At 44.4% G+C, this 20,350-nt stretch overlaps 1 protein-coding gene and 1 long non-coding RNA gene across 7 annotated transcripts in view; one reads left to right on the top strand and one right to left on the bottom strand.

Moving 5' to 3' along the window:
* Window positions 1–20,350, bottom strand: part of Tmcc3 (transmembrane and coiled coil domains 3) — a 279,273-nt gene that overhangs the window by 75,431 nt on the left and 183,492 nt on the right. Inside the window, exon 1 of one of the 5 annotated variants that reach the window (NM_172051.3) lies at window positions 420–667. The exons of the other annotated variants lie outside the window; for them this stretch is intronic. Coding sequence (NP_742048.2) covers window positions 420–497 — 78 coding nt within the window. The 5' untranslated portion in view covers window positions 498–667. Of the gene's footprint in view, window positions 1–419; window positions 668–20,350 lie in introns of those variants that run through there. 5 annotated transcript variants of the gene reach the window in all.
* Window positions 645–3,247, top strand: Gm40743. Of its 2 annotated transcripts, none has more exons than XR_871960.2 (3): window positions 645–836; window positions 936–1,192; window positions 2,634–3,247. It is a non-coding gene; the product is annotated as a predicted gene, 40743 (long non-coding RNA). The 2 variants fall into 2 exon arrangements; XR_871961.2 differs by having other exon boundaries at window positions 936–1,182; window positions 2,634–2,948.

The following is a 20,350-nucleotide window of genomic DNA, read 5'->3' as shown; positions in this document are numbered from 1 at the left end:
CGCTCTGCACGGCTCCCAACTCCGGAGCGTCCATGCCGAGATCGACTTTTGACCTGGGCAGCGCGTCCCGGGCGTACAGTGCAGGGGACTCAGCTGCCAGGCAGGGGACGCAGCAGCAATGCAGAGCCCTGCAGGTGGCTGTGCCGGGAGGGAGCCAGACCCTGGGAGTCCCGGGGACCCGGCAGGCAGCGTGCGCTCTCTGGCGGGGAGGAGAGCCCGGCGACACCGTCGTGGAATAGGACTGGCTAGCCTCCGATTCCAGCGGTGGCCCAGCGTCCCCGGGCCGCAGGTTTTCCCCGGACCTTCCCGGCCGGGAGAGGCCGGCGTTGGGTTCTACGGTGCTGAGCCTCCGAGCCGACCCGGCCCGCGCCCTCCCCACGCAGACTCGCACCCCCGCGCCGCCCTGCGCGCGCCCTCACCCGGCTCTTGCAGCGGTGGTGCCGGCCGGGGTCTGAGTAGGTCCGGTCCACGGTGAGCGCCGTGTCGCTGCCCGGCATGTCTGCGCTTAGACTGACAACTTTGCGTCCTCCGGGGCTGCCGCTCCACTCGGCGCCGGGTGGCAGCTGCTCGCCGTGCTCCGCTCACCCTCGCCCCGGAGCCGCGGCCGAGGGGGTGGCGCGGGCCGCTGCAGCTGCTGCCGACACCCCGCGGCCCTGCGCCGCCGCCCGGGTGGGGAGGCGGGCGACAGTCTCCGCCCCTTTCCCCGCTCCCCGCCCCTGCGCCCGCGCGGCGCCTAGACCCGCTCCAGGTGCCGGGCTCAGCTGCCCTCCCTGCCTGCGAACGGGGCCCACGCGCTCCCACGCCTCTCCCGGCTCAGATGAGCGACGCTGGCACAGGTTATGGACCCACTTGAGTGTGATAAAAAAGACGGGTTTGAGCACACAGGAGGTTGCCGGATGCCTTAATGAAATATATATACATATTTCACTCAACAGGCACACTTACTTGCTGGACAGCTTTCCTGGACCTGGACAGTGGGCTAAGGATTCCAGGACGGAGGGGCATTTTCCCATCTAGTATTCCACGGAGCGGCACTCCCACTGTGTTGTGTATCTTAATTGTGCTTGTGTGACTCACTGTGTTGTAAGCTACTTTGAAACCGGGACATCTTTCCACTTGAGCGTTCTCTAGTCCCAGCGAGTGCTCCCTGCCCACAAGGAATTTGGAATCTGAAGAGAAAAAGTACTGATTGGTAATCAATGCGGTATCGGTTGCCTAACCCCCAAATTAACTACACAAGGTCCAGTGGTTTCGTGAGACGTGCCCCTGAGACCGGATTGGCAGGTTTTAAATCACTGATCCTAACAGGCTCAGAGTGCAGTGTGATCTGCCTACAGGGAGGGGAGGAGGTGTTTATCCCCCTAGCTGGCTGAGAGAAAACAGGTCTGTGCGTTGGGTGGGGGTGGGGGAGGGGACCCTCAAGGTGTCGGTTTAGTGGGTGTCTTCAGGCAAAAAGGGATCAGGTAGAAGAACGGAGAGTCGGGGGTAGGGGGTGGGGGGAATGTACTTTCAACATTAAGTTCAGCTTTGTTCTGTGGGTGTTTGGCAAGCTGCTGGGCTCCCTGAACCAGAAGTTGACAAGATCAGGATGGAAGTCTAAGACATCTATCTGATAGTCCTGTGAGAGGCATTGATGAAAGATAAAGAACTCTCGATAGGAGGCCTTTTCAAAGACTGAGGACAACCTGACCTATGTGTCATTCACTCACAAGGAGACCAGGGAACCAAGCATGTCGACTTAGTGGAGTATTAGACAAGTGTAGCAGTTGCGATGGCCCTCTGTGGAGTCATTTCTAGCATGTATAGTTAAGTGAAGAAAAGCAAGGTGCTGGAGAATATAGTGTTCTACCATTTATTGAAAGTGCAATGTGTATCATATCTATATAGAGAAATATAGATACATATACATACATACATATACATAAATATAGATATATGCCTGTGCTTATATATACACAGGGCACATTTCTGACAAGATAAAAAAAAAGCTACAGGAATAAGTGAACAAGCAGCTTAAGTTGGGAAAGGAGAACTGAGCAGCTACAGGGCAGATGGGAGGATTGTTTGTTTATTGATCGTTTTTTCACTGAGTATACATCTTAAATGTGGCCACAAAAGTAGAGTAAATTATTAAAACTTAAAAAGAATCAGAAACCTAATTTAAAGCCACTTAAAGGGGAAAAGAACCTTTAAAATAAAACACAAACAAACACACACACACACACAAAACGCATGCATACACACACACACCAGGCTCAGAGAGATTTTCAGGTAAATTCTTCCACGCAAAAAGCATAGATTGTGATGTGTGTGTGTGTGTGTGTGTGTGTGTGTGTGATTTCAGTTATGATGTCCAGAGAAGCTTTTGTGATAGGCCAATATTTGAGCAGAGCCTTAGGGAATGACTATGTTTGTATGAGGAATGCAGACTTAGGAAGTGAGAGAGACTGTAATGTATGTGATGGTTTGAATGAGAATGCCCCATAGGCTCATTCATCTATTTGAAGGCTTGGTCACCAGGGAGTGACACTATTTGAAAGGTTTTGGAATGTGTCTTCCTTGGAAGTGAGTCACTGGGAGTGGGATTTGAGGTTTCAAAAGCCTATTCCACATCTAGTGTCTCTCTCTTCCAGATGTAGAACCCTCAGCTCCTTCTTCAGCACCACATCTACCTGCATGCTGCCATGCTTCCCACCATGACGACAATGGACTAAACCTCTGAACCTGTAAACCAGCACCAATTAAATACTTCCTTATTGAGGTTTGGTCTGTTGCTATGTATTGTAATGCTAAATTCTGTACCTGAAGTTTTTGTTGTGCAAACCTTGTTCCTTAATATAAAACTATTGGTTAAATAAAAATGGCTACAACCAATTACTTGAAGGATTAGAGATAGGTGGGTTTTGAGTTACCTGGTTGGAGATTGTAGAGAGGGAGAGAAGGACAGGAGGAGGAGGAAGAAGAGGAGGAGGAGGAAGAGGAGGAGGAAGGGGAAGAGGAGGAGGAAGGGGAAGAGGAGGAGGAAGGGGAGGAAGGGGAGGAGGAAGGGGAGGAAGGGGAGGAGGAGGAGGAGGAGGAAGAAGAAGAAGCTGCCCCAAGAGGAGATGGACCATGAGCACATGGCCAGGAGATCCAGCCAGTACTTGGGGTACACTGCTGGGGTAGTAGCCAGGCCAGAAGTTAAAAAAGTAAATTAGGTGTTACCCCCTAGTAATTGTCAAAGCCAAATAAAATGATCATAGTCTGAGTCTCTTCATTCATAAGCCAGACGGGGTTAAATGTAAATTGGTTTTACTACACTTCTTACAAGCTGTGGTCAGTGTGTGTCTTCACAGCAATGAAACACTCACCAAGACAAGCAGGAGTCTAGGAATTTCACACACATGAACATGTCAAGAGACTTGCAGCAGGCACACTGAGAGGAGCTCAAGGAAGAGCAAGGAGGAAGACCATGTTCCCTCGGGGGCACATAGAGGATGAGGTGGGAGGGGATGTCTCAGAGGATGAGACCCTTGTAGGCCATTTTCAGAACTTTGACTTTCATCCAGAGGAAGACAGAAGTTTATGAAAAATGGCAGAAGTTTACGAAATCCATGGCATAATTTGTCTTTTTCACATAGGAGAAGAGAGATTCGCTCACATCATAGATAAAAAAATCAATACCAGGTAGGATTTAAAAGCAAGAGTCTTGGAGGGTAAAAGCTTGGGTGTAAGAGTGGTGGCCTGAATTCAATGCCTGGAACCCATGTGGTAGACAGATTCTCGAAAGTGCTCTCCTGATATCTATACATACAGCTTGGCACCCGTGCAGGTGTGCACTCATGCACAATACACACACACAGACACACAGACACACACACACACACTGTAAAATTCTATTTTAAAGACAAAGAAAACAAACCTATAACTTCATTTTTTCAAAAGAAACTTGGAGATCATTTTATCCCAAATCACAAAAAGCAGGTTTCCCAAAGCATAAATACCAAATATTTATCAGCATTAAAAAAAATGCTAACAACATTTAAAACATCCTTCTGTCTAGGAGAAGAAATAGTAAAGTGAGAACAGGAGTCACAGACTAAACCCCAGCTTTGAATTTCACAAACACTCCTGGGAAACAAAGAAAGCAAGCCACAGAAAACTGCAAGCATTCTGTGCTACAAAAACAAAAATTACAAAAAATTATAGTTCAGGGAAACAACTTATTCTGTTAGGAAAACAAAGTTGTCCAGTGAAAATTATTGAGAAACATACAAGCAATGTAAACTTAACTTTTACATACCTACTCTTTCAAGATTAAATTTGTAAAGGCCACAGCAGGCATTGTGGTTCATACCATTAAACCTGGGACTTAGGAGACAGAGGACAGCTCTCCTCTACATAGCAAGTTCAGAGTGTATAAAGGAAAGTGTTACCCCCCCCCACCCTTTATCTTCCATTTTAATTAAACTATACAGAAAGTACACTCTTTGGGGAAGATATTTCTAGAACTAAACCCAGAACTTTTCTTCCTTAAGGTTTATAGCTAAAGAGAGCAAAAGAAAGAATACTCACTGTTTTAAAATTTTATTCAAATGATTCAAGGTAAATACATTATGCGCAGATATATATCTGATAGCAAAATTTGAAGATGTTTAGATTGGGGCCCCTGTGGTGGTTTGAGAGAAAATGGCCCCTATAGGCCCATAGGGAATGGCACTATTAGGAGGTGTGTCCTTGTTGGAGTGGGTGTGGCCTTGTTGGAGGAAGTGTGTCACTGTGGGGGTGGGCTTTCAGGTCTCTTATGCTCAAACTATGCCCAATGTGGCTTACACATCTGCCTGTGGATCAAGGTGTAGAACTCTCTGATCCTTCCTCAGTACTATGTCTGTCTGCACATCACCATGATAATAGCAGATTAAACCTCCAAACTGTAAGCTAGCCCCAATTAAATGCTTTCCTTCATGAGACTTACTATGGTCATGGAATCTCTTCATAGCAATAGACACCCTAACTAAGACAGGACCCAAAAGCCGTGTGGCCTACTGCAAGCAAAATTGTAAGCTCCGATTTTAACTGCTTGGTGTATTGCCAACTGCAAATGACCACCCTTCCAGTTAGCTTCTGATATAGTATAATCCATATGACTTTTATGGAAACAATTTCCATTGTTTACTTACAGTCAGTAATGATCTGGCACGGAAGCTCAAAACTTCCACTTTGCAATATGTTGCTAAACAAAAGAAAACACACACAACAAAGAGGGAAGACTCAAATTGACTCAGTAGGCTGGTAGCCTGGCCTCCCCAAAGTCCCAGTGCCTTTGAAAGCAAAGACAGTGACTTCATGCTACAGATTCCCAAGAGCAATGATTATCAAAGAAGATGCTACAGGCAGCCTTTAGAGGTAGCGGAGCTCTGCTCCAACTTTTTGTCTCTGTGTAGATCTGAGGCTATGTTAACAAGAACAAAAATGTATTTTACCTTTTACCTCATCAAAGTTTAAAACTGTTTCTTTTGTGAAAGAGCTTGTTAAGATGAAAAGACAGAAAATATCAGCATAACCATGTATCTCACAAAGATGAGTATCTAGACTGCGTAAGGAATTCCCCAGAGAGCTGGGCATGGTGGTATATGTCTTTAATCCCAGCACTTGGGAGGCAGAGACAGGAACATCTATCTATGTGAGTTCCAGGCCAGCCAGGACTACTTAGCAAGACCCTGTCTCAAAAAACAAAACAGAACAAAAGAGAATTGGTTTTGTTTATTTTTTTTCTTTGCTTGTTTGTTTGTTTGTTTTAAATAGGGATTGGTGATGGCTCACTGGTTAAAAGAACTTATTGCTCTTCCACAGGACCTGAGTTTAATTCCTAGCACCCACCTGGTGTTCTACAACCTTCTTTATCAGGGGATCTAACACCTTATGATGCACATTCAAGTATGCAGGCAAGACACCCAAAAGATAAAATCAATATCTAAAAAAAATGTTAAAAGTTAAAGAATTCCCCAGGGTAGTGGCATGTGTACATGTGCATATGTGCTTATGTGTTTGTCTGTGTACATATGTGTAGAATACATGTTTGTGTGTGTATGTGTGCACGTGAATAGTGTGTGCTCATGTATGTGTTGAATGTGTGTGTGTGTTTGTAGCATGTATGTTTAGTATTCATTTTGATATATATAAGAATGGTATGTTCTCACTTTGGCAGCACATATACTAAGAATGGTATGCAAGGCGGCTCAAAATCATGATGCTATTAATGATAAAGCTGGACCTAAGGAGAGTTGGTAATTTACAAAGACTTGTCAAGACTAAACCATAAAAAGTTAACAATCCAATTAAGAACAGGCAAAACATACAAAAGACATTTCATTGGAGAGGCTACGTGAATGGAAAGTAGACATAGGCTATTAGGTCTGACATCATCAGCTCTAAGGGCAGTGCAAATCAAACCACAATGAAATGTCACTCCGCACTGACCAGAGGGCTAAAATAAGAACAATTAGCAGGATGTGGTGGCACAGACGTGGAGAAATCAAGCAACTCATACGTCACTGATAGAAACAAAAAGTGCCCTGGCCTCTTTGAACAGCAGTCAGTCTGCCAGTTGTTTTGTTTGCTCGCTTTCTTGTTGTTTGTGGTACTGAAGGTGGAGCAGAGGGTCTCACATATGCTAGGCAACTGCTCTGCCATCAAGGTATGTCTCCAGCCCACTTTCCAGATTTGTTTTTGAAACAAGTTCTTATCAAATTGCCCTGTTTTTTGCTTTATAAAATTGGGTTTTGTAAACCCAGTAGGTTTTACAAAACTAAACTGTGCAAAGCCATCTGACCCAGCAATTGTTCTCCTGGGCTTTTATGCCAGAGAGAAGAAAACATGTTTATGCTGATACTGATCCACAATTGTTTACGGCAGGTTTATTTACAACATCAAAAACCAGAAGTAGTCCAGGTGTCTGAACAGGCAAATACATGTCCATGCCATGGAACACACAACATGGAACACCCATGTCATGGAGCACACAACATGGAACCTACATGTCATGGAACACACAACATGGAACCTACATGTCATGGAGTACACAGTAAAGGAGAACAAACTACTTCTATGCCACAATGTGGATGGGGCCAGTCCCCAAAGGTTACATACCCCATGGGTTCTCTTACACGGCATCTTTAAAGTGCTAAAATTACAGACATGAAGATGAGTAGTTGCCAGTGGCTGGGACCTGAAAGGATGGTTGTGGCAGGTGATGGATATGGTTACTGAAGGGCCACATCGGAGCTCCCATAGTGATGGAACCATTTTGTATCTTAGGAGCAGTGGTAGGTAGAATTATGTAGGCAATTAAATAACCAAGAACTAAGTTGCACACACAGAGATATGTATAGGTGGCCCCAATCTATGATAGCTTAACTTACAATGCTTCCACTTTACAAAGACACAAAAGCAATGTGAATCCGGGAGAAACAGTGCCTTGAATTTTTAAAAACAGTCCTTTGTTCATTTTGTGTGAAGGAAGCATGTGCCATAGTGTGTGTGTGTGTGTGTGTGTGTGTGTGTGTGTGTGTGTAGGGCAGAGCATCACTTACTGGAGTCATTTCTCTCTCTCCACAATGTGGATTCTGGGGATCAAATGCAGGTTGTCAGCTTGGTGGCAAGTGCCTTTATCCAGTGAGCCATCTTGTTGGCCCCTGTGTGCTTTGAATTGTAATCTTTTCCTGGGCTAGCAATTTGCAGCTCAACACTTTCTTGCTATGCTGGGCAGAGGAAGAGAGCCACACGACCACAGTTATGTCATATTCATACTTCACAACACACTGCAATGTTTGATAGTAAACAGAGCTTTGACTTACAATATTTTCTACTTACCATAAGGTGGAAGAGAACATAATCCCATTGTAAGTAGGGTATTACTGTGTAAGTGAGATTTGGAAAATCTAAATAGACAGAAGAGTACACAAATGCTACTACTGCCTTTGATTCATACAAAAGTTTTACAAGCTACTACAATAAGGCCAAAGTAGGGAATGGGTACGTGTGGACTTTCAATATTATTTCTAACGACTGTGTCTGAATCTACAGTCATCTCACAATAAAAAGTTGAACTAAAAGATGCAATTGTGATGTCCCTTTGCCCCAGGAAAAATTCCAGATGTGGGAAAGGAAGAAACCAACACAGCAGGGAGGGCCTTTGATATATGGCTGCTTTTCCCTGCACGTACGTGTTCTTCTTCCATGGCGCAGATGCTCACAGCCGAGGAGAGGAGTTGTGCGGTGCTCACTAATGTAACTGGGAGCATCTGTGTCTGGCCACACTGTATGCTGTATCACAACCTAGGTCAACTGAGAGCCAGAGGCAGTGTCCCCAAAACACCAGTGCTACGCACAGGGCCCAGCATAAGGCAATAACCTGATAAGGTTTTGTCGTATAATTAATTGAAAATGAAGTCCTGATTTGGAGGTAAGCATATATCACACTTCATAGACTTGATTCAAGGACCTTACAAGTCAACTTGTTTAGTAAGATTTTACATTGCAAGGGTGAATAGACGATTCTCTAATCTCTCAGTACCTCACCGCTTTGGGGTTATGGCCTTGGTCTGAGCTTGTGTTTTATATCACATACACACAGGTTATTAACAAAGTGAGCCCTTCTGTTTCTCACCTCTTGACCCTGACATTTAAAAGTAAAGGGTTCAGCTGTCTGGTTACAGCGTCTGGCTCTTGGCTATCTCCTGTTACCCTTTCCTAGAAGTTCACAACAATGTTACAAAAACAGATTAAAAATGCTTTCCTTTGCACCGGGCCCAGAATGCTCCATTCAGTTAAGTGCGTGGCTGTGGCTGTGGCTGTGGCTGTGGCTGTGGCTGTGGCTGTGGCTGTGGCTGTGGCTGTGGCTGTGGCTGTGGCTGTGGCTGTGGCTGTGGCTGGGATGCCGGCTTCCCACTTCCCACAGCCGCCGAGAAGGCAACTCTCTGGAGATATCTGGGTAGCTATGTGCTCTGTCCAAGAGAAACCTTTTCGTAAATCCCATACTGAATCTGAAGGATGGCTTAGCTGTGCACCAGGAACCCAGTGCCAGGGATCTCGCTTTGTGCTTGATCAGCTCAAGCTGCAAGATGAGGGTAGTCGAAGAGGAAACAACTAAATAACTGTGAAGCCATGTTTTACACGAAGCCCTCTGTGTCTGCCTCCATCTTGTCTTCCCTGAATCCCACCAACATCTGTCTCTTACACCACTCAAGCATTTGTATATGGTATGACTGATCTTCCCAGGAGGCAGGATTGGCGACTGGAGATAAAGGGTCTGGATTCCAATCTTGGTCTCGATACTTACTATGAAGCTTTTTGGTCCCAGTAACTGTGATTGGAAGGTGACAACCCTCCCTTCTCACACTGTCTTAGTCAGGGTTTCTATTCCTTCACCAACATCCCAAGAAGCAACTTGGGGAGGAAAGGGTTTATTCAGCTTACACATCCGTGTTGCTGTTCATCACCAAGGAAGTCAGGACTGGAACTCAAGTCAGAAAGCAGGAGCTGATGCAGAGGCCACGGAGGGATGTTCCTTACTGGCTTGCTTCCTCTGGCTTGCTCAGCCTACTCTCTTATAGAACCAAGACTACCAGCCCAGAGATGGTCCCACCCACAAGGGGCCTTTCCTCCTTGATCACTAATTGAGAAAATGCCTTACAGCTGGATCTCATGGAGGCATTTCCTCAACTGAAGCTCCTTTCTCTGTGCTAACTCCAGCCTGTGTCAAGCTGACACAGAACCAGCCAGTGCACACACTGCGGATGTAGACTGGATGGTGCTCCTGAATCACTTAGGAAAAATAAGCACTCAGTAAAGTCTGTGGGAAATGAAACCAAACCCAGTGCCTGTCTTCATGCGACGCCTTTTGTCCCTTTCAGTGAGAGCTCACGGATTTATGCTGCGACATTGGCAAGTCTTCCAAGGAAGGGAGGGTTCATGTCGACGCCGAACTCCATCAGAATTGTCAGTGGAAAAGGGAAGAAAATAAGAGACCTTGGATCTGGATCCTGTCCGGGTCCGGCCCTTGACTTCTGCCCTAGCTGTTGCTACCATTCCAGAGCTTACAAGCTGACAGAAATGAGGAAGGCACACTTCCCCCTTCCTAACGCGGATGAACTCCCTTCAGTCACAAGCCATGACTCCCACATACTAAAAGTTTCTTTTCTCCGTACATTTTTATCAAATGATTCTGCTCCTGGGAATCTTTCCCCAGAATAAGACAGTACGGGGCAGGGGCGGGGGTACCTCATACCCAAGTTCGTCTGTCAGTTTTTATCATTCTGAAAGGTTGGGGGTGATTCCCAGCTTTAGTATTTATGGAGAAATAAGGAATGCGTATATAAATTATGATAAAATATAGTAAGGCCAGTGTAGATTACACTTAAGAATGAGCAGTTACATAAGGAAACATCGATATAATGATACCATGACTTTGTTACGGCAGGTCAGGATAGTCCTGCCAGACTAATAAAATCTAAACAGTATTAAGACCATTAGTGCTGTGGACGACCAGAACACCACGCACTCTCACACCTGACAGCTCCACTCCCTGGAGTTAACCTAGAAGGCTTTCACCAATAGGACACACACACACAGGACTGTTCACAGCGGCCACAGCCTATGAGGTAGATAGGCGCTATTATTTTCCCACCTTACTGAGAGGCAACCAGGGTCTCTGGGCAGATTTGACTAAAGGTGTTCATCCAAGGATGACAAAGTAATATACAAATTGCTGGTCACTGTGACTCTAAAGCTCCCCTAGGTATACCTCCTTGGATGACAACTTCACATTTACAAGCCTCTGCTTTCCCACTGCGAGATCGAGATCGAGTCTGTGCTAGAGCTGGCGAGAGTCTGCCCCAGGAAAGAGCTCCAGGAATCTGGAAACAACAGGGTTGCGGGCCACACCATGAGTCATTCTGTATCCCACTTGGCCAAGCTTCTCCCAAGGCCTTTAGTAAATACTCACTACTCATTAAAACCCCATGAGGAATATTTAAATATGCTAAACTTTTGTTTTTTTGTTCTACCTTTTGGGGGTAGGGGGAATCTGAATAGGGCTTTAAGCAGTCAAAATGGCAGTCACTTTAACTTTAGCCTTCATCTGAAGGCTTCCTCTATGTCTTTTCTGCCATTTCTAAGCACTTTTGGATTTTTTGGTTTAGTGTTTTTAAGTTTTCCCAAAATGAGGAGTCACCTCTCCTGTGACACTGAGACACACTTCTCTGCAAGTCTCGTCAAATGCTCCATCTCTGCCTTGGTGCCAAGTTTCGAAGGGTTTTCTCTGGCTCTGTAATTTCTCACTGCTTCTTCGCAGATCAGCTGAGGCTCATACATAACCCATACATATTTCTGATTTCCCTCTGTTCTGACCCCATAAGAGCACTGTCTTTTCCAAAAGGAGAGAACGGCTAAATCACACACAAGATTTAGAGTAATCCACAGGCAACCGTACTGGATCACATGTGTGAACACCAACACACACAGGGCGGAATTGTCAGAAACGATCAGAAATGCAAAATGTAGTTAGGGTTAAAAGCAATGACAATACTCCCTTCGGTTCCCCAAAATGACCCTTGGAGATAATCAAGGGAGAAATGAAGGAAAGACCCAAGAGGATGCTGCTCATCTTATACAGCTTGATTTTGAATTTCTACTTCCCACTGAGAAGCAGACGTCTATGAATTCCCCCGAAGTCTCTTGACACTCGTGATTACAGAACTATTTTCCAGGCATGCTCCAGCGAGATAAGGCTTTCCCCATCCCTCACTGTTCCCGATTCGATCTGTCTGTAAATGGAATCACACTGTCTGCAATCCGAAAGAATCAGACCATTTTAGATACAGCGGCTGAAAATACAGATTACCAATCAGAATTTATGCAATCCACCAAATCTAAGTGCAGGAACATTTACTCAAAGTATTGCATTTGAGCATTTCTGTCATTTAGATATCAAGATTAATTACATAACTGATTATTGGCCAAAGCTCTGATGCCCCGCAGAGTAAGGGAGTCCCAGGAGACCACAGAGTATGTGAGATATGCCTACTGTTAGCGAGAGCTGAGTTTAAACTTTACTTAGTCTCTCCACTGAAGGTCAGCACCAACAAAGAATGTAAAATATCATTAGTGTGGGTTAAATATTCCCTATCCAAAATGCTCACAACCCAAAGAGTGTGGATTTTTTTTTCTTTTAATTTTGGAACATTTACACAGACATAATGAGATGGCTTTCAAGTCTAAACGTGAAATTTACCACATAGCCTGAAGGTTGATTTTGAACAATGTTTCTAAATATGTCTACACTCTGACTGTGCTCTGTCATGTAAGGTCAGGTGTAGATTTTTCTACTTGCCTAGTTTTCAAGAAGTTTCAGGTTCTGGAACATTTAAAATTTTTCTTTTGGAATAGTTTTGTTTTTATATGACTACATGACAATATAGACAGCAAATTCCACTCTGACTTACCTATTGAAAAATGAAAACACTACTGATCAGTATTCTCTCTACCTCATATAAAGTGTAAAGCAAATATAATAGATCATAAGTATATTAAAATTAGTGCTTAGATCTACATTTAAAAAACTGTATCCTAGTTCTTTACCTCAAGTGATTTGTGCCAAAATTAATATCACTTCCTGTGAGGGTTAGTGATAATCACCTGGGAAACAGGCCTCTGGGATTGTCTATGGTAGATTATCTTGATTACTTTAAATGAAGTGGGAAGCTCCGCCCACTGTGGGTGGCACCATGCCCTGTGCAGGGATCCCAGACTCTATAAATGTAGAGTTAATGTGCATGCCTTCATTGTTCTCCGCCTTGACTGCGGGTGTGTATACTCCTGTCCCTGTGGCTTCCCTGCCATCATAGACTATAACTTAGAACTGTAAGCTTAACACATCTTTCATCCCTTGAGCCGCTTTTATCAGGTATTTTGTTATAGGAATAGAAAAGAAACTAAGACACTTCCCAGGAACCACATTATATATAAAAGTGTTTTCCGTGGCTTAGTTCATATTAAATAGTGTACATATCTATCACATTCCCTTCTGCTAGATTATGATTTTTTTTTTTTCCTTTTTGAGCTAGAGGACTCCCACGCTTTAAAACCCTTCCATTCCCGGTACGCTTCTTGCGACGGAAATCCTTCTCTAAATGTTTGAGGATTTGAATACTGTGTATACGGATGTGTTTTAAACATTCATTTTTTTTTTTCCCTACAAAAGAAAGCCTAAAACTAATATTGAGGTGTTCTGTACTCGGGGAGGAAAAGACGCATCATAAAACAGATGGCAGCACCCCCTAAATCAGTCAATAGATAAAACAGAACTCTGTCAGAAAGGCTTCTCCTGAAAGCTGACAAGCTTATTTTAAACTTCAGTGGAAGAAAAGACAACTGGGGGGAGGTGGGGTGGTGGTGGTGGTGACTAGGAGCTGGCAGGCTGCTCTGCCCTTATCAGATGGCTGGATGCCTTATCAACAACAATAAAGCTCACGTGACCAGGAGCAGGGTTGCCAACCAATGAAGAGCGAGCTCAGAGGAGACCCGTGCTAATCTGGAAACACGTGACAGTCAGCGGCTGGAGGGGAACAATTAGTAACTGATGAAGAAAATCGGAAAACGCGGTAGACCACTGAAGACAAAATCAAAACCCAGGGTACAACCTTCTCATCGCTGAGAGGCACACGCCCAGCTTTCTATTATTGTTGAGAATCTACTGTAATTCCAACCAGATTATATAATACACAGTCATATATGATACTCTTCCCTCCTACCCAATAACAGACATAATTAGGACTAAGTCAACAGAAATAAAAAGAGACAGAAGCTGTATGTTTTTAAGAACTTGACTGAAAGATGGCAACACAATTGGGTCTATAAGCCATGTGTTTTGTTTGTTTGTTTGTTTGTTTTTATTTTACAGTACATTGAATAGAGATGAAGTCATCTGTGGCTTTATAAAGGTCAAAGGTTTAGAACTGAGACAGAGGACACCAAATATACATGGACAGATACAACAACTGCACCAAGTACTTCAGAATTATTTATTTATTTATTTTTATTTATTTATTTATTTAGCAGCTAACTGCAGGAAGCCGAAACTGCTCTTGACTGACTGAGTCCAAGCACCACACAAAGCCCCTCTCCACATGGGCATCTGGATTAACTGAGCTGGGATCAGTACTCTCTTCACTCACCCCCAACCTTTAGCCTAACTCCGTAAGCCTAACTCTGTAACTCAGAGCCTTGTGCATCCCAGCCTGGTGACAGCTGTCTCGGGATGCCTTATGGCATGCCATGCCCACGGTGCCATTTCTTCTCTCGTTAGGGAAAGATCAGAAGTGTGTAAGCACACAGGTCTCAGGTCACACCTCTGTTAATTCACTTTCTGCATGCATGTGGTCTCACCCCGTCTCCTAGAGTCCCTGCCTCGTGTTCTCCTGACTGGTCCTACGGTGGTCCCACGACACAGACCTCTCTGCTAGACTGCTGTGGGTCCCAGGCTGGGAGGCTTAAACAGCAGAAGCTGCCCCTCTATCCACACAGCACCCTGGTGTCTAATTTCCCCCTCTTCAAGGAATAGCAGTCATAGCAGAATCAGATATGATTAGATTATCTGACTTATTTTAATTTCATTACGTCTGCAGGGACCCTCACCCGGAAATGTCACATTTAAGGTTCTCATGGTTAGGTTCTCCAAGTGGGAATATTATTAGGGTGATACAACTCAGAGTAATGGCCTTGCTGTGAGATGAGAGGCAGAGGCAGCCAGAGGTGAAAGGGCAGAGCTCTAAGCCTACTGAAACCTCGACAGTCCCGGGGGAAATAAAGCCCTGATTTCTTACGCTGAAAATGGTTCATTCTGACTAGGCCTTCCCCCTTCCAAACTTTTTCATCTAATTTTACATAAAGACAGTTACATAAAGAATCTCACCCAAAAGAGATAGCAGGCGAGGTAATGAGCCATTAAATCTCTCTGACAGCTCCAATTGAACCCCTAGATATGAGCTACGATTCTTATGGCACCCTCCCCCCCCTCTACATTGAACACTCACGAAGAGTGGACGGGAAGAGAGGCTGTGCGTGGAGGAGCGAAGAGGCGGGGCACAGGGGAAGCCAGCGAGCAGATTGCTGAAGGATGTAGTACAGTCAGGAAAATACCCTCTCATCTGGACCTAAGAAGATGAACGTTTCAGCATGCGGCTGTGAAGGAGAGGCAGAGCCAAAAGAGGCAAGCTTGAAGAGGGAAGAAAAAGGAATACCAAGAATACCAAGTTTTTATACGTCTATTTTTTTTTAAGTGAAAAATAATCTCACAGGGGTGGGGGATACAGAATCACAGGAGACAACGCAGAGCAACTGCCAGGCCAGCAACATTCTCGCACTTCCCATAGATTTTTCAGGCCAAAAAAAAAAAAAGGTGTCCTCTCCTCTTCTCCCGAGAAATTCAAATCTCGAGTTAGCAGAGAACACGACAACCCTAGACTCTGGAGTCACAAGTCTGCATCCTGCCTAAATAAATATATTTAAGGCGCGGTGGCCAAAGATGGAATTTTGTAATTACATATTGATTTATATTGAACTTCTTGCTCTGCTCCAGAGACTTGCGTCTCTCCAGGATTGCTTTCCTGCCAATTCGTAGGTAGTTTATAGCAGTCTCAAAGTACCTCCAAAAATGCATTTCCAACAGATGGGATTATTAAATGCTTCGTGCAAACAATGATCCATAGATATGTTACCGCCCACTAGCAGACAAAGCAGAGAGTCTCCCTGCTCCGCTCTCGTTCCAATAAATATTTACATCCTTCCACGTACTCATTTCAAAACTGCAGGAGACTGGATTTTATTGCTCTTTTAAGACAAATGCAAGGAATTGTAATGCTTTCTGGATTTTCTAATTAACTTGTTCTCAGGATAACGTATTGATAGCACGAGGACCAGGCCCAGTTTATGGCTGGTGCATGTTGTCAATTTACATATCAAATATACGTTTGTTACTGATATCCTTTTCCGAGTTGGAATAATTTATTTACTTATATCTTTTTTAAGACTTATTTTTATTTGTGTTTGTGTTTGTGTATGTGTGTATCTGTGTGTATGTGCATGTGTGTGTGTGTGTGTGTGTGTGTGCGCGCACGCACACGTGTGAGTGTGTCTGTGTAAGTGAATGCCATATATGTGCTAGTACCTGAGGAAGCTGGAAGAATGTGTTGGATCTCTTAGAACTGGAGTTAAAGCCAGCTGTGAACCACCTTATGGGGATGCTAGCAACCAAACTAGAAACCTCTGGGAGAGCAGGAAGCCATCTTAACTGCTGAGCCATCTTTCCAGCCTGCTATTTACTTATTTTTTTTTAAAGCCTATAATTATAGAACTTTCTAGAATGAATGATGTGGACAGTGTGACTTTTTTTTTAAGCTTGGAGAAACTGAGAGCCAGATATGCAAAATGAAGTGGCAGAACTTGGGAGGAGGGTAGGATAAGAGGGAGGAGACAGTGCTGGCTGTGTGGACATTGCTAGGCAGCCAGTGTGTATACTTGCCAGTGTGTAAGCTTGGTGCCCCTAAAGGTCAGAAGAGAGCTCAGAATCCCCTGGAGCTAGAGCTATGGATTGCTGTAAACCACCATATTGGTGCTGAGAATTGAGCTTGGGTCCTTTGTAAGACCAAGAAATGCTCTTAACTACTAAACCATCGGTCCAGCCCCAGAACTTGCCCCCCCCCCTTTTTTTTTTTTTTACTGAATGACTGATTTAGACTAGAACCTACCAGAGACCACAGACCAACTGTTCTCTGTTCCCACTCAACTTTCTAAGAGAGTGAATAGAACCAAGTTATATTATTATGTTCAAAAGTGATACTTATAACAGCATTGCACAAATGTAGTGTGATGGCTATTTCCAGTTGTCAATCTGACTACATCTGCAATGAACTATAATCCAGAAATGAAGGGCACACCATGAAAAGCTTATGTACATGCCTTTAATCCCAGGAGACGGAGGCAAGCAGACCTCTGAGTTCAAGGCCATCTTGGGACAAAGCAAATTCCACATTCAGGCACAGTAGTACACACCTAGAATCTGGGCCACACCTTCTTCTGGAGGCCTACATAAGGACATTGGGAGAAGGAAGATTTGCTCTTCTTCACCTGGCTTGCACTTACTTGCTAGCACATCTGTTGGAACCTGCTTCTACAGGATTCCAGCTTATACAGAAGATCAGGTGAAATACCTAGCCTCATGGCATTGAGCAACTAGTAGATTCTTGGACTTACCATTCACAGCTGCCCGTTGTTGGGTTAGCTAGACTGCAGACTGTAAGAAATTAGAAATTCCGATAATTTCCTTTAATACCCTACCCAAGACACTTAGATTCGGTGGCCTCTTGAAAATCCTTGCTTTATTTCCTACTATTCAAACTGAGATGCTTCTGGTTTCTGTTTTGGTAGCATGACTGACATTTAATTAAGAATGTGTGGATGGGCCGGGCATGGTGGCACACGCCTTTTAATCCCAGCACTTGGGAGACAGAGGCAGTCGAATTTCTGAGTTCGAGGCCAGCCTGGTCTACAGAGTGAATTCCAGGACAGCCAGGGCTATACAGAGAAACTCTGTCTCAGGGGGAAAAAATGAATGTGTGGATGCATATATGATTGGGTGTGAGCAAATAAAATCCTGGCCACCCAACCTAATTGGTGATGGGAATTCCACAAGCTTCTGGCTCTTTCCTCTCCAATGCAATTATTTAAGTGACAATATGACATCTACTTTTCCGCCTGCCTGACCTGAAAAAACAAACAAACAAGCAAACAAACAAACAAAATGTCCTGAGTACAGTTTACCTCCCACTGTAATGCCCATGGAGACCCAAAAAGGAAGAAGAATCGGCTGGTGATGGATTCAAAGTCAAGACCATCTGACATTAGCAAGCAAGGCTCTCTATTGGGTAATGTTTCCCAGGCAAAAAATAGGAATGCCTACAAAAAAGTACAGCATGCATGTTAAAAACACATCAAGCATACTAAGACAGGTTCTCAGAGTCTTGCCGTCATTTCATAGAACTTGGCGTCTTAGTTGAAAAACATTTCGTCAAACTGAGTACCGTTTCCTGATTTCTGTGGTCCTACTAATTAGAGACTGTTTTACTTGGCCTTTAGAGGATACAGTCTGTCGGAGGCGGTTGGGAACTTACTTATCTCTAACTTTAATACACAAGTGGACCACAGAAATAGTGACCCAAAGTGCTATCCTCAAGCCCCCATCTGGTGAGTCTGGATTGCATGGGGGATTGGGAAAGAGTCTGACCTATTACCTCTGACGCGGAAGTGTCTTAAAGGGCCAGTGTCACTGCTATTCTAAGCAGCTAGCAGACTGCTGTATACAACAATAGTTTTCAAAAGGCAGCAGGTGACACTCATCAGGGGACTCTGTGCTCCGCTCACATTTAATGAGCAATTTCAGAGTCTGAGATTAAAGCTGTTCTCCCTTAATAATACTCAATTTTCTTTTGAATCGGTGAGAAAATCTAAGTCAGGCTTGGGTCACCCTCACCAGAATGGGAACTGGAAAAGCAATGAGCTTCTTTTGTTTTTATGTCATTGTGTCCATAATTAGGCAGCAGCATTGCATGCTTTTCCCTCTCTCTCTCTTTTCTTCTTTTTAAAAAGCCTGACAAAAGTCAGCCACAAAAACCTTGCTCTAGTTTGGCAATGCAGAAGCTGGCAGAGCCTCTTATTATTCTCTTGTGATCTCAGATAACCTTGCTCAGGTGCCAAGGGTCTATTCAGTAAGTCAGACCGACTTCCTTCAGCATCTTAGAAGATCCCTTCTGTACCCCGGTAGAAACACACATTTCCTGAAGTGAAGGAGCCCCACGTTCCAAGAGGAAGAAACTTGGCAAAGGTTGAACACACCCTACCCCAGTGGAAACTGCACACTAGTCCTTCATTTTGTAGACATTATTATACAAGGCACAAAATATCCTGAGACCACCTCAGCCGTCTTCACAGGACATCTCTGTAGCTTCAGATGGCAATCTCAGGAGGGGGGTGGACATGAAAATTCAGAATTTTGGGTTTCCAGTCATGCTGTCTTCACTGGCCTGATTCAGAAAGAGCTCAATATACACAGCTGTGCTGTGAGGAAGTCTGTTTGCAATATACCTAATGGCTTTACTGAACACAGGGAAGATGAAGGCCACAAACAAGTCCAACATATGGTCACAAGATCATGTTCTCTCTCCCATCCTCTTATTTCACCAACCCTTATAAGAAGTCTCATATTTTTTCAGTGGTCGGGTTCAGACAATTACTCTTTGTCTCCCTGCTTTATTATAAAATGGGCCACCTGGTCAATGAGAGCAGCAGTTTCAATCTTCATGAGGTATGCACTTATGAAACACCTGGGTATTTACATCAAGCCCCAAGCAAAGTGGTCACTGTTGCTGAGTGAGGCCTTCCTGTCATCTGGCTGTAGTCAGGCTGCAGCAGGCAGCAGCTGGATGAGACCAAACCCACCAAACAAGTACAGTGTGAACTGAACTCAGGGAGACAAATAAAGACAGGGCATAAGATAGGGAGAGCCAACTAGATGCAGGAGTTGGGGCGGATCCCCCAGGGCTGTGGTTTAGGTATGGGCTGTCTCCTGAAGGCTCATGTGCTAGAAGCCCAGTCTCCAGGGACAGTATTGACAGGTTAAGCTAATGAGAAGCCTAGTAGGAGGTGGCTGGGTCATGACCACCCCTGGGAAGGGATTACTGCTGGTCTGTAATTCCCATGAGATGAGGTTCTTATAAGCGAATGAGTCAAACTCTGCCCAGGAACTAATTCTTCTTTTCCCATCTGCCACATCGTGGCTCTACACAGATGTTGCTGCCAGATGCCGGTGTTAGTGTGGTTTAGCCTTGCTAATAGCCACCGACCTCACAACCCAAATACATTTCTTTCCTTTTATTTTGCATATAATGTTTTGCCTAGATGTACACGTGTGCACTACATGTGTAGCTGGTACCCATGAAGATCACAATGTGGGGGACCAGATCCCCTGGGATCGGTATTACAGACAGTTGCAAGCTGCCATGTGGGTGCTGGGAACTTAACTCTGGTTAGCAGCAAGGACTCACAACTGCTTAGCCTTCTCTCCAGTCCCAACTCTCTTTTCATTATATGCTACTTAGTATCAGGCATTTTGTTACAGCAGCAACAACAAAAAACACAGGGAGCCGGGTGATAAGGAGACACAGTTTATAAGTAAGTGTGGAAAGAGCAGAGAAAGAGCAGGGTATGAGAGGTACATGTCTGAGAAATTGAGGTAAGCTTAGTGAAGCTAGAAAGGTAA

This window comes from Mus musculus, chromosome 10 (genome assembly GCF_000001635.26).
Source record: "Mus musculus strain C57BL/6J chromosome 10, GRCm38.p6 C57BL/6J".
NCBI lineage: Eukaryota > Metazoa > Chordata > Mammalia > Rodentia > Muridae > Mus > Mus musculus.
Note: the sequence above shows the minus strand (reverse complement) of the source record. Positions and strands in the feature narration are given on the sequence as shown.